Source organism: Helianthus annuus, chromosome 12 (assembly GCF_002127325.2).
Source record: "Helianthus annuus cultivar XRQ/B chromosome 12, HanXRQr2.0-SUNRISE, whole genome shotgun sequence".
Lineage (NCBI taxonomy): Eukaryota > Viridiplantae > Streptophyta > Magnoliopsida > Asterales > Asteraceae > Helianthus > Helianthus annuus.
Window position 1 is genome coordinate 37379823 of NC_035444.2, and position 13782 is coordinate 37393604.

Genomic DNA, 13782 nt, shown 5'->3' on the forward strand with positions numbered 1-13782 from the left:
TAAAAAAGTCCCACACATTATTGTTACCGAGGCAATATGAAGTCTCTCAAAATTCATAGATCAAATACTCAAATATCAACTATCAAATGAGTTTTACACAAAAAAGCTAACCAAAAATAGGTTTACAAATAATCGACACTGAAACTCACATACAAAACATCAACATGATGATATGTTTGACTCTCTACCAAGACTTTACCGGACAAGAAATTGATACTTTACCGGATAAGAAATTGAGTTGGAAGAAGCCTCAACGAAACCACATCATAGATGCTCTAAATCAGGGATCGACTTGAAAGGGGCGTATTATGTAATAATGATCTAAACTCAGTCCACACACTTATATAGTGACCCGCTTCTTAACCCTAAGCCTGACTTGAACCAGCAGCCCAACAACGCCTTGTAGCATCTTTGGCTCATCAGCATCTTTGGCCCATCAAGCCACTAATCAGCTCCAAAGCCCAAGTCTCAAAAGAAGCCCAACACTTAAGTATTTCCTAGAAGTTCAAACCTCATAAAACCACAAAAAAGATTATTAGAACTATAAAAATTATAATAACTATCTATACATATAATAAAAGAAACCACTTTAAGGACACTTATCACCATATTAGGCTATGTCTTATGGATAATTATAATTTTAGTTTAATCTCTTCTAATTAATTATAGATAATCCTCCTACTAAATATTATTTAGTTTAATTATTACTTTTATATTTATCTATTTACTTCAAATTCAAACTTAGTTATCTAATTTGATATTAGAGTAAATTACGATTTTAGCCCCTGTGGTTATATCACTTTTACACTTTTAGCCCAAAAAGGAATTATAAACCATTCTTCTATTTTTCTAATAAAATATTATTCTAAAATTTAAATTGTTAATTTAAGATATTTTTAAATAAAACAAATTATTTATCACGAAAACCAAACTTTGTATTAATATATGAAATACTACATGATTTATAATCAATTTGTCGGAATTGGTACCAACATTTATCACTCAAATAGATGTTGATTTCCTTCTTGAATAACATATCTTCTTTTCAAGAACCATCTTCACAATCACCATATCCATCGCGTATCGAGTATTATCCATTAGTATATTGAAAGATATGACTTTTTTTTATTATTGATATATAAAATTAGATTTATTAAACCCGTGTAATACACGTGGTTTTTTTTATAGATATACCCTTTTTATTATTTACTATACAAAATTACATTTATCCGACCCGTGTAATAGATGAGGTTTTTTAAGATATATTTTTTTATTATTTGATATATAAAATTAGATTTATTCAGTTCGTACAATACACGAGGTTTTTTAAGGATATATATATTTTTTATTATTTAGTAAAGGAAATTACATTTATTCAACCCGTGTAATACACATATTTTTAAAGATGTAACTTTTTTATTATTTGGTATATAAATTACGTTTATTCAACCCGTGTAATAAAGGAGGTTTCTTAAAGATGTATTATTTTATTATTTGGTAAACAATATTACATTTATTCAACTCGTGTAAAACAAGCGGTTTTAAAGATATAACTTTTTTATTTGGTATATAAAATTATATTTATTCAACCCGTGCAATAAAAAAGGTTTCCAAAGATATATTGTTTTACAATTTAGTATATAAAATTCATTTATTCGACCCGTGTAATACACGGGGTTATAACCTAGTTAATTATATTTGAACGTTTTGTTTAGTTTGGTATAAAATAAATTTTACGAAACTTAAAATAAAATTAACTAATATTATTTATCATTTATACATTTACGGAGTTTTAAATAAAGGGTTAAATTTATTGAGACTTCGTTAACAAATTTTGCAACAACAGAATAATCTATTTTTATCACGAAAACCAAACTTTGTATTAATATATTAAATATTTTTATTTTCACTGTATAAAATTACATTTACTCGACCCGGGTAACACATGAGGTTTTTTAAGATATAACTTTTTATTATTTGATATATAAAATTAGATTTACTCAATTCGTACAATACACGGGGTTTTTAAGGATATATATTTTTTATTATTTAGTACAGAAAATTACATTTATTCAAACCGTGTAATGCGCATATTTTTAAAGATGTAATTTTTCTATTGTTTGGTATATAAAATTACATTTATTCAACCCGTGTAATAAATGAGATTTTTTAAAAATGTATTATTTTATTATTTGATAAACAATATTACATTTATTTAACCTGTGTAATACACGTGGTTTTAAAGATATAACTTTTTTATTTTGTATATAAAATTACATTTATTTAACCTGTACAATATGGTTCTTATAGATATAATTTTTTATTATTTAATATATAAAATTATATTTATTCAACCCGTACAATAAATGAGGTTTTAAAGATATATTGTTTTATTATTTAGTATATAAAATTTATTTATTTAACCCCGTGTAATACACGGGGTTATAACCTAGTTTGTTATATACAACTGACTGAATAAATGTGTACATTTTTAACAAAGTCCTATTTTAGTGACTTTGTGAATCTCGATTATACAGAAGAAGGGACGCACAGTTACAAACAAGAATAGAAACCACCTAACATTCAATATCACAGATTCATCAAATCCAATTCTAGTTCATGAGGTCCCGGCATTTTGTGGCTGAGATAAAATTTATGGACCATGAGGTCCCGGGTTCGATTCTCACAAGGGGATTTCCTATATTTATTGGGCTTACTCCTGAATTGGTGTATATGTATTATTGACTAGTGAGAGATGAATATGATTGGATGGTTCCTGATGCGGGCCCAAGTGTGAAGGAGCGGGCCATCTTGTATTTGGAGGCCCAAGATCGCGTGGCAAATGGGGCTTCACTAAAATGGCTCTAACTTGGGCTACATGTGTCCGTTTTGGGCGTGCGACCAGGCAAAACGATCGTGTGAACGAAGCCCATCTTTCTACAAACACCGTAGGTGGTTTGGGTCATCGTTCGGGCCCAAAAACGCTTATTTCTATGAGTTATTTATATTTTTATGTTTTTTAGTGCTTTTCGTGGACTTTTATTTCGTTCTAGCTTTTGGCCCAAGTGTGTTTTGAGGCCCATTTTCAATTTACGTTATTATTTATATGGATGTAAAGGGAGGAAGATAATCCGTTTTGAAGTTTATGAAAAGTCATTTTTCTCTCCCAATTCACTTGTGAGTGTTTTGAGTGTGAAACCCCAATTTTCGGTATTCTACGAGAATCAACGAATTTTGGAAGAATCGTTCCTGGTATTCTGTGTGAATCAACAGGTCCGATTTCGTATCCCATTTCCTAGTCTACATCAGTTCCGCTTGTGGCACGATGATATTCCAGTGGTCTGTCAGTGATCCAAATTTGTTGTTCAAAAAAAAAAAAAATCAAATCCAATTCCAACAAGAGTGATCTCGGTCTAATCCGATAAATCATTGTGTGTAACCTGCAAACAGGTTTATCTGATAGTTTTCATATGATTCAGAGATTAATACAGGTTTTATCATATTTTTGCAATTTCAATTCGGGTTCGAGGTTTGTTAATTTTTTCGAAATTACTTGTTCTAGACTAAATATACAAGAGTACTTTGTTGTTTGAATAGTTTATACATGTATGCATATATGTGTGTGTGAGAGAGGCAAATGTCTTCACCATACATAGGGCTTGTTCAAGTGGCGTAGCGCCCCTCAGGGCAGTGTGGGGAGGCGCCATAGGGCGTTATGTAAGGGTTAGGTGCCATATAAATCCCCACTACGGAAGGACTTAGACTATCTCCATTCACAACCCAACCCAGCCTAACTTTTAATAAAAAATTATTTTTCTCTCTTTCACCAACCCAACCCAATCCAACCTTTGACACTCATTAGCAACCCAACCTAAACCATTTTTTTACTAAATAAAAGTTTCCTATGTTTTGTACAAGAGTAAAATGCCAAAATGGTTCCGAGTTTAGGTCACTTTTGCCACTTTGGTCCAAAAAATGAAACTTTTTGTATCTGAGTCCCTGAGGTTTCAATTTTTGTTGTCATTTATCTAAATCGCCAACTCAGTTAAAATCAATGTTTTGAAGGCCGGACCGGTCGAGCCGGCGACCGCAGCCTTATCCAGTCCGATTCAGGGTGTTAGGCCGTTTTAACATGTAGCCGGTGGTTGAACCGTGGGTCGGCGGCCAGACCGGTTGGAAAACCGGTTAAAAATGGGTTGGGCCGACAAAAGGGAGTATCTTCTTTCTATTTACAGAGAAGGGACATATAAAAGTGTTTGAAGAATAAATCTGTTTTGCAGCGATCGATGAAGGAGATTTAATCACTAGCCATCGGCACAATACACCTGATACGTTTACAACCTCGATGAAAGAGATCTTATTTGGAGCCATCAACCACTCTTTGAATGTAAGCTCAAAAGATTCGATTTGATAGCCATGAAAGAGCTTGAGAAAAATTGTGAAGAAGTGGTGGGTACATGGGGTAAGACTGTGTGGTATGGGGTTTGGGTTGGGGCGTGGGTTGGGGCGTGGGTTGGGGGAAAACGCCTAAGCCACCACCCCGGGTGGGTTTGGGTTAGGGCGTGGCCCTTGGGGCTTGGGTTTGAAGCCGGGCGTGGGGCGGACTAGCGGTCCGATGTGGCGGCCTCCTATTCGCTTTGTTGGCCATGTCATAGCGGGTGTTTGTAATTTTTTTTAATAAACTGCCAGACCACGCCCCAACCCAAGCCCCGCTATACCCCACGGACACGTCACTCACCGGTGGGGGGCTCCAAATCTACGTGTCAACTCATGCCCCCAACACAAGCCCCATCATACCCCACGTTCTAAAAAGAAAGTGATAGGTTTATGGGAAAACTAAACATAATAAAACTGACCACATAAAAAGTCTCAAATAGTTATAATTAATATTTAATCAACAAATTTAGATGTTTTTTTATTTAATATAAAGAGTAAACTGGCATTTTTGTCCTTGTGGTTTAATCACTTTTGCCACTTTAATCCAAAACTCAAACTTTTTGTATCTGGGTCCCTGTGGTTTCAGTTTTGTTGCCATTTTGGTCCAAAAATTAAATCAGGTCATATTTCTCTTATAAAAGCCTGCTATTTTGTCCTTTTTCGCAGGGGCAAAATGATCATTTCTTTTTTATAAGTAAATACCATATTTTATAGAGTAAACTGCCATTTTGGTCCCTGTGGTTTGGGCACTTTTGTCATTTTAGTCCAAATCTCAAACTTTTTACATCTGGGTCCCTGTGGTTTGCATTTTGTTGCCATTTTAGTCCAAAATCCAAAAACCCTCTATTTTGACTGTTGAAAACTGATTATTTTGTCCTTTAGTGCAGGGGCATTTTGGTCCATGTTAATTTATTATAACATTTCAATAATTAATAACATCATCTTCAAGAACATCATCAAACATCATCATCAAAACCCAGAAAATCCAGAAAATCAGGAACATCATCATCAAGAAAATCAAGAACCTAGAAAATCAAGAACATCATCTTCAAGAACATCATCAAAACCCAGACCTCGTTCATCTTCAAACATCATCATCAAAACCCAGAAAAATCAAGAACATCATCTTCAAGAACATCATCAAAACCCAGAGATCGTTCATCTTCAAACATCATCATCAAAACCCATAAAATCAAGAACATCATCTTCAAGAACATCTAAAACCCAGAAAATCACCATCCTCACTCACCATCCACCGCAACCACCACATGTTTCCACCGTAACCACCACCGCCTCCATTACCACCAGACATTACCATTACCATCACCCCCAACCACCATCCCGCACCAACAGCCCCGCACCACCACCACACCGACAGATTTGAACCGAACGAGAGAGAAACAGGAGGAAACAGGAGAGAGAGAGAGAGAGGAACAGGAGAGAGAGAGAGAGAGAGAGAGCCGAACGAGAGAGAAACATGAGAGAGAGAGAGAGGAACGCAGAGATGACGATGACGATGGTGGATCTGAGTTTCGGTAGGGACGACGCCGGAGTGGTGCTCAGGTGGGACGACGCCGGATTATGTGGTGGTGCTCAGGTGGGACGACGCCGGTGGTCACAGTCTGCTCTCTGTGTCAAACCCTAGCTTCATCGCCGCCATCCGTACAGCAAAAAACCGCTCCAACAATGGCGGCAACTAACTCCGATCACAATCAAACAGATGCCGCCGTTAACTGATCGATTTAGGTCTCAGTTGCTGCTAATTTATTTGGGGTTTTATGTTGTTTATTTGGGGATGATGATCGATTTAGGTCTCAGTTAACTGATCGATTTAGAGAGAAAAGAGAGACAGAAGAGAGAGAGTCAGTTAGGGTTTTATTTGGGGATGGTGATGATTTATTTGGGGAAGAAAATGTTAATTAAGAAAATGTTAAATGAAAAGCAAAATGACCAAAATGCCCCTAAACTAAAAGACAAAATAGGAGGTTGCAATAGTCAAAAAATGAGGTTTTTGAATTTTGGACTAAAATGGCAACAAAATGCAAACCATAGGGACCCAGATGTAAAAAGTTTGAGATTTGGACTAAAATGGCAAACGTGCCCAAACCACAGGGACCAAAATGGCAGTTTACTCTATTTTATAAGACAAATATAACCTGATTTGCCCCTAAGGAAAATGACAAAATTGCAGGATTTTATAAGACAAATATGACTTGATTTCATTTTTGGACCAAAATAGCAATAAAACTGAAACCACAGGGATCTAGATGCAAAAGGTTTGAGTTTTGGACTAAAGTGGCAAAAGTGACCAAACCTCAGGGACCAAAATAGCAGTTTCTTCCATCAACGTTTGTTGGTTTATAATTAACTAGGTTATCACCCGGGACTGCTTCCCGGATAGTTTAATTTTATCAGTTAAAAAACTTGTATTTTTATTAAAATGTAAGATATTATTTCATTAAATTTTATGACAAAAATGTTGAAATACTTAAACCAAACAAATAACTACCAGTTGTGAACATTAGTGAACATTAATACTGGTAGTTACGATTTCTCATTGACCGGTCTGGGTGCAAGATGACTCACCAGCAGTTTGACCATAGTTTACTCTAATTGAACCTCCATGTTTAAGTATTACACAAAATCCAAGAAAGATCAACAATCAAAATCAATGCCTCCTAAAAAAATGAAAAGAAGTATAGTGTTCATAATATGATTATAGGCCATGTAATGTAAAGCTGACATTCGAAACCAGTTCCTTGAAAATAACTAAAATGTTGAACATTCTCATAATAAATGTGTTCAGAACTTCAACTTCATCTAGAAAATTTCAATCATAGTTTAAATCTAATATATATTTGAAAAAAAAACATAAACTACCATAGCATGAGTACAAAACAAATTTGTTAAAATTTTCACACAAATATGGATAACTTCTTTTTCACACAAATATGGATAACTTCTTTCTTAGCCAGATATCATTCAAAAATAAAATTTGAACCTTGTAGGGAGATTCAAGTGACTTACGCTTTTAACTTAGCTCAACTTTTTACACCCATATACAACACACTATAACTACAATCATAGTTTTTACTTTTTATCTCAAGAGTTTTTACCTCAATGTAGTAAGAGATCGGACTACCTCAGTAGCACCCCTTTCAAATCTTGTCGTAAAATTATGTTAATGAGAAATTAATTATAAATACGCTTACATGTTTATTCTTGCTGTCTACTATGTAGTTGGCATTGGTAGTCAAGGTCTTCATAGCGTAATGGAAACTGAAAAAACAAAGAATATATTAATATACAATTTTATATATAAGCAAAAACCTTCATAAATTCATAACACAAAAAAAAACTAAAATTCTTGGTATATATGTTCCCTGGGAGCATGCTTTTCATTAGTTTACCAAATATCAGCCTTTGCTACAAGTACAAATACTACATAAATAGACCACAAGTTAAATTAAATGGCGGTTTTAAAGCCTTTCCAAAAAGGGGGAGAGCGTAAAGGAGCGAATGTGTGTAAGCCCAGTCAATACCTTTTTTATATAACTATATTATTTATACAAATCAATTACCTTTCATCCTTTATTGACTTCTTTTAATTATTTGCAGCAATCTGCATCCACGAGAATGAATGAACAATTTAGCATTTTTTTGGTGAATGCAATTAACTTTTATATCAAACTAACCGAAGCTTTTAGGAAGTTTTGTTAGGGGCATAAAACCTTAGACCTATTAACCTGGCAAATGCCTCTTTTGTTATGTTGAAGTGTAGACAATGTTATTAACTGTAACCAGTCCTAGGAGATATAAATTTTATAAAATTATTTTATGACTTCAAACCCATATGATGTACTATATACAACCTAATATAACATTTGGATGCAAGAAAACACCTAATAAATATACTATACTAAGTATACTATTTGTAATTGATGCATCAGCATATATTAATCCAACATAATTTTTTCCTACCTTGGCCTCACATAACGACTGCCTCGCATATCTCATCTCCATGATCAAACTGATCTCCAAATAACATCATATATAACCAGATTATATTATAAAAATAAAAAAAAGACCTCAACCAAATAAGATTTTGATCAAGATACTCAAATTAGTACCATGTAAGCCCAATATTTGTCTGATTTTGACTTAGGAAAAGTCATAGTCCACATTCCACCACCAGCACAAAGAGGGCGACTTCCCATTGAGCTCCATTCTCTTTTTGAAACAATGGAGGCCTGCTCCTGCAGCCAACCTACAACATAAACACAAATCCTAAATTCTAATAGTCCTCAGAGAAGTTTCAAATTAGGGGAATCGAGAAACCTACCATTCAATTTAGCCTCATTATTGCTATGAAACCTAGCCTCTTTGTGAAAGCAAAAGCAAAAACACAATAATAATTATAACGAGACCTGAATTACTGGACTATAAGATTTGATTAAAAAATAAACACTTTCACTGATTTAAACATGGTATAGAAATATCAAATGCGCTTTAATTAAGACCCATAATCACAACATTAATCAAAAACCATATTGAATTCAAGAAATCATGGTAAATAAGATATTTACTTGATAGAACGCATCGAATAAGATATAAACTCAGCAATTTTTGAAACCCAAATACGAACCTGATTCAAAAATCTAAAGGGCTTGAGGAACCATCACTCTGTTTCGCTACAGTTTCTTTTCATCTTTGAACTGAAATTACAATGAAATCAATGGATGGAATAAAGGCAAAGTGAAAAAGAAAAAAAAACCTGCACATCAACTCTTCCGAACGTATGATTATTAATTAGTACATCCTCAAGCCTTTGGAGAAAACTCTTCATTTGCTACCAAACTCTGCACCAAAAACCCTCAATTTAGAACATCAACACATATGAAAATAGAATTTGAGATTGTTAATTTAACGATAAAATAAACGTATAACATAGATCTAATATCACAAAAATCGAATGATATAACTGTTATATAGAACAAATAATAAACGTATAACAGAGATCTAATATCACAAAACCCACTGAAGAAATAACTTTCAAAATTGAATTAAAATTAGATAAACTCATTCATCAGATTTATACCAGATAATCCGTTTCAGAAGCTATACCAGATAAAATTTACACACATAGATCAAAAGCACCTACTTATTACTCGTTTACACATAAAAACATACCTAGGGTTCTGCTTCAGCGGATGTGGTAGAGACAGTGGCGGCGACGTTAATTCTAACCCTAGTTCTTGTCAAACGCACCAACATTACGGGGATTATTGTAGTGGTCCACAACCCTCTCATGATAAAACAGGTCCGCCGCCGGTGCAGACCACCGTGTCGGGGCTAATCCTGACCTTGTGATTCTCTTAGCAGCGTGTCGCAACATTTTTGGGATTGATTGTTGTTCTCGATGAGAAATTAGGGTTTGAAATTGGATGGTTGGAGGCGGACAGCAAATGAAGATTGGAAATATTAATTTTTTTTATAACATATATATACGGATCCGAATTAGCGGATCCGGATAGAAAATAGGGCTTCATTATATGTGAAAAGAATACCCATTCAGTTTCCCGCCAAAACCACATCTAGGAAGCCCTAATATTGTGCCAAGTGTCCCAATTTTTTTTGTTTATTATATATAATAGATAATAGACTAGTAGTGATACCCGTGTGCAAACACGAGTGGTTTTTGGAAAATTTACATACCACATTTTATTAAACGACGAATGACTATAATTTTTTAAGGTACCAAAACAAGGCTGATGCAAACAAATGTCTTAGTAGCGATTCCATCGACTTATACACATAATTAAAAAGCCCTAGAAAAAAAGTACCAAAACTGGGACAACTTTTAAACCCTTGTTACTCTAATCGCATTACTTCCGAGCGTTAAACCCCAAGCCCAAACTCTAAATATGACGTCTTTTATACCCAAATTCAACCTACTGACAATAATGAAGATACAAATAAGGGTATTGGTCTCCTCAAGAACAATTTTGCTGAGCACCACTTCCTGCTGCTCAAACATAATACGTTCTTTAGACTCGATATTGAGTTTTATTTTGGCGATGAAGTATAAGCCTTTGTCATTAAGCGAGATGATCTTACCGTCGGGGGTCATCATTAAAATACAATGAAATGAAAAAATTAAATTAAACTGACAAACTAAACACTAAATTAAACTGGTTTCATCAAAATACATTTCAGCTAGAAAGAGAACGAATCATTAACATAGACCTTGAATCAGCAAGACATTTTATCTTTACACATAACTAATAACTACCTGATTAAGAAGGTTGTAGTATTGATGAAACTCCCCAAATTCTGTTTGTTTCTTTCAACTTTTTCAAGTGTTTAAATGATATATAATATGATAATTAAACCATTCTCTTTCATGTAATCGATAGTTTTTAGATGATGTAATTTTCATTTTATGAAAAATGACATCATATTCATGCTACAAACAAACATGATGGAATGGAATAAAGACATGTTTAAAGCAAGAAATACAAATATATAAAACCATATCACCGAATCATTGCAACACTACTTTTCCTAGATCAAGTGTGTTTGTACACCTTAAGGGGTTCTTCCAGCAAAACCTCCTTCACAGGAGATGGTGGTTCATTGGTCTCCTGTTTAGTGACCACGGGTCAAGCTCCACCGCTGCAATTTCAAGTCATTTAATTAGCAACATAACTTACCTCTTTTTCTTTAGAACTATTAACAAACTTGACATTTTATGGTCAACATTGGAAAAATGAGCCATAATATAATATTTATGAATAGGATGGGTCACAAGTCGGTGAAGCCGATTGAACCACAATTCGCTAAAGCAAGTTGACTGGTTCAACTTATTTAAGATTTTTTCAGTTCAGTTTTGACAGTGGCATTTTGGAACTTGGAATTGGTTGTGTAAACGAATTGGTTGTTATGTATGTAGTTATGTGTATGTATTATTTAAAAATAATTTAATAGAAACTGGCGGATTTAAAAAAAATAAAAGAGTCAGTTCAAACTGCCAAACCGCTAAAATCAGCAGGTCCAGCTAAACCGATCGGTTTAGTTTGTCGTTCTTCGAAATCGTTATTAGCGATTCCACATAAGGTTTCTGTAAAAAACGATCGAACCAGATCATGAATACCCCTATAATTATGAGCACACCATCATCGAATATTTGACAACTGGCACAAAACCGGTAATTTCCGTACTATTTATTTATTATTTATTAACTGCAATTATGTGCTTAAACGTCAACATCGTGTGATTACTTGCCTTACATATGAATTCATGCATGTTTTATACTTCAAATATTGCATTGTGCATTACATTGAGCGTTGCGTCAGAAATACTACTAAACTCACCAGTAAGACACGCTGTGTCAGCACTTCCTCAGAAAGCAGTCAGACAATAGATTTAGGGCCTAGGAGTAGGTCCGACATCAAAAACAAATTAAAACCCAAGTGTTGATACAAGGGTTAACATATACACTTTCCGGAAACTAAAATACCCACTAAAAGACACCCGAAACTCACCTTAAATGCTGAATTCTGCAGAATTCAGCAGAAAAACAATAAAAAATAGCATTTTAACACCAAAATATTATGCAGAACAAAGTTTGTTAAAGGATCATCAAGAAGCTTGTTTATGAAAGTTTCAAGTATGATAAGTAAGGATCTTGAAAGATCCATGATGAAACATGGTTTTAAACATAAAGATCTTTTTAATAAGCATAAGAATCATGTTAGAACATGATTTTCAAGACTTTGAAACCTTAAAACTCATGGATGGTTTGGTTAGTAAATTAAAGTTTCATAAAAAGTTTGTTTAAAATTTACAAGAACACTTGAATTTGAAAGATCATTATATGTAAAGTGTAGATCTAAAAGACTACACATTTTTAGCAAAAATCAAGTTCATCATAATGTTTTACATGAAGTAATTAGTGTATGTTACTTGTGAAAATTGTTGGAAATTGTTTTTTTTTGTGATGAAAAGAAAATAAACACATGTTTTGAAAACATGGGAAACCTCCATTTTTAGGGGAAACTATGTCAAAATTTTATACACTTAGAAAAATATAAGTTTTGGTGAAACTTATTTCCTAAAAATTCACCTAAAAATATTTATCAAGGTTTCCTAATCTTTGTATAAACTTTCAAGTTAAGAAATAATGATTTCTTTGAGTTAAAATTAATATTAAGTATGTATATTTTTAGGAAAAATATATATATTTAGTGACCACCGAATTTTGTGCTAAGTGTATATTATGTGTATTATATGTAGTAGTGTATTAGGAACTTGAAACATATACTAAATACCCCCAAGGAGTATAAATACCAAAATACACATACAAATACAAGGGGAAATTCATTTGAGAAAAATCTTCTTAAAAAAAGAAAATAATATGGATTAATCTAGACCTTATATTTTTTTTTGATCAATGGTTGTGAATCAAGATATCATTTTTGTCCACTTTTAATTAATGCTTTAATTACTAAGGGTAATATAGACATTTTGATGTAGAATATTAATAAATATTTTAAAGAGTTACTCAAGTCTTATTAATGCAACCATAAATTCCTCCTTCACCATCATTAATGTATTGGCTCCTACACAAATTTTATTAGAAGTGACAAAATTATTTAAAAGTGTTTTGTGTCCTACACGTATTTTATTATGTGTCGCAAAATTATTTAAAAGTGTTTGAGTCCTACACATTCTGTATCCTATACCAAAATATTGTTTTAATGGTGTAGGAAACATTGAAAATGTAAGATCATGTGCAGGATTATTTTTATTGTGTAAGGTGCACAACTATTTTATAAGATAGGCTCATTAAATTATTAGAGTTCATTAATTTTAAAAGCAACAATAGATAATAGACTCATTAAATGATTTGTTCAAATTACCTTTTGTAGCCTTTATTCTTTTTATTCTTAATTTTTTTTTCTCATTTTAACTTTCCACTACAAATACATAAGGATACTTAGGTATACAAATATACAAAATTCCTCACTAGAAGAGTATATGGACAAATACAAGAAAATATATTTATATAAATATATTCCTCAAACCTATGGACTTTGGATAGTTTTTGGACATAAATATATATATTTGGACAAATATATAACTAACACCAAGTAATGGAAATTATACAAAAATCGGGTGTAAGACAAAAATAAATATATATATTTTACAATCATGACAATATATATATATATATATATATTCCAACACAAGTGTTAAAAATATATTATTTTTAAGAAATATAATTCCGGAAAGTAATAAGGATCAAAGTATTGATATTTGGCAAATAATGTGAAATACACAAGT

The 13782-nt window shown here is 32.9% G+C and overlaps 1 protein-coding gene across 16 annotated transcripts; it reads right to left on the reverse strand.

Annotated features, from left to right (window-relative positions):
• Nucleotides 1-6710: 6710 nt before the first annotated feature.
• On the reverse strand, nt 6711-10239 carry LOC110894691. Of its 16 annotated transcripts, XR_002566603.2 has the most exons (8): nt 9628-10238; nt 9212-9296; nt 9083-9152; nt 8780-8818; nt 8568-8704; nt 8419-8467; nt 8019-8059; nt 7388-7716 (listed from the first exon to the last, which is right to left on the reverse strand). XR_002566603.2 is itself a non-coding variant. In XM_022141917.2 (5 exons), the coding sequence occupies exons 2-5, from the start codon at nt 9281-9283 to the stop codon at nt 7654-7656; spliced, it is 315 nt and encodes a 104-aa protein (XP_021997609.1). In that variant the 5' UTR covers nt 9284-9296; nt 9628-10238; the 3' UTR covers nt 7388-7653. The 16 variants fall into 16 exon arrangements, 1 of the variants encoding a protein (XP_021997609.1); XR_002566602.2 differs by lacking the exon at nt 8780-8818 and adding an exon at nt 6715-7115 and having other exon boundaries at nt 7650-7716; nt 9083-9296; XR_002566608.2 differs by lacking the exon at nt 8780-8818 and having other exon boundaries at nt 8568-8693.
• Between the last annotated feature and the right edge of the window lie 3543 nt (nt 10240-13782).

What these genes read in the sequence shown, in the direction of transcription:
- LOC110894691 (XM_022141917.2), bottom strand. Translation starts at nt 9,283, where the DNA reads ATGAAGAGTTTTCTCCAAAGGCTTGAGGATGTACTAATTAATAATCAT. An exon ending in ACAAATATTGGGCTTACATG is followed by an intron (nt 8,473 to 8,567) that starts GTACTAATTTGA and finishes TGTTATTTGGAG; the next exon opens with ATCAGTTTGATCATGGAGAT. An exon ending in AGTCGTTATGTGAGGCCAAG is followed by an intron (nt 7,717 to 8,418) that starts GTAGGAAAAAAT and finishes TTGTTTTTTCAG; the next exon opens with TTTCCATTACGCTATGAAGA.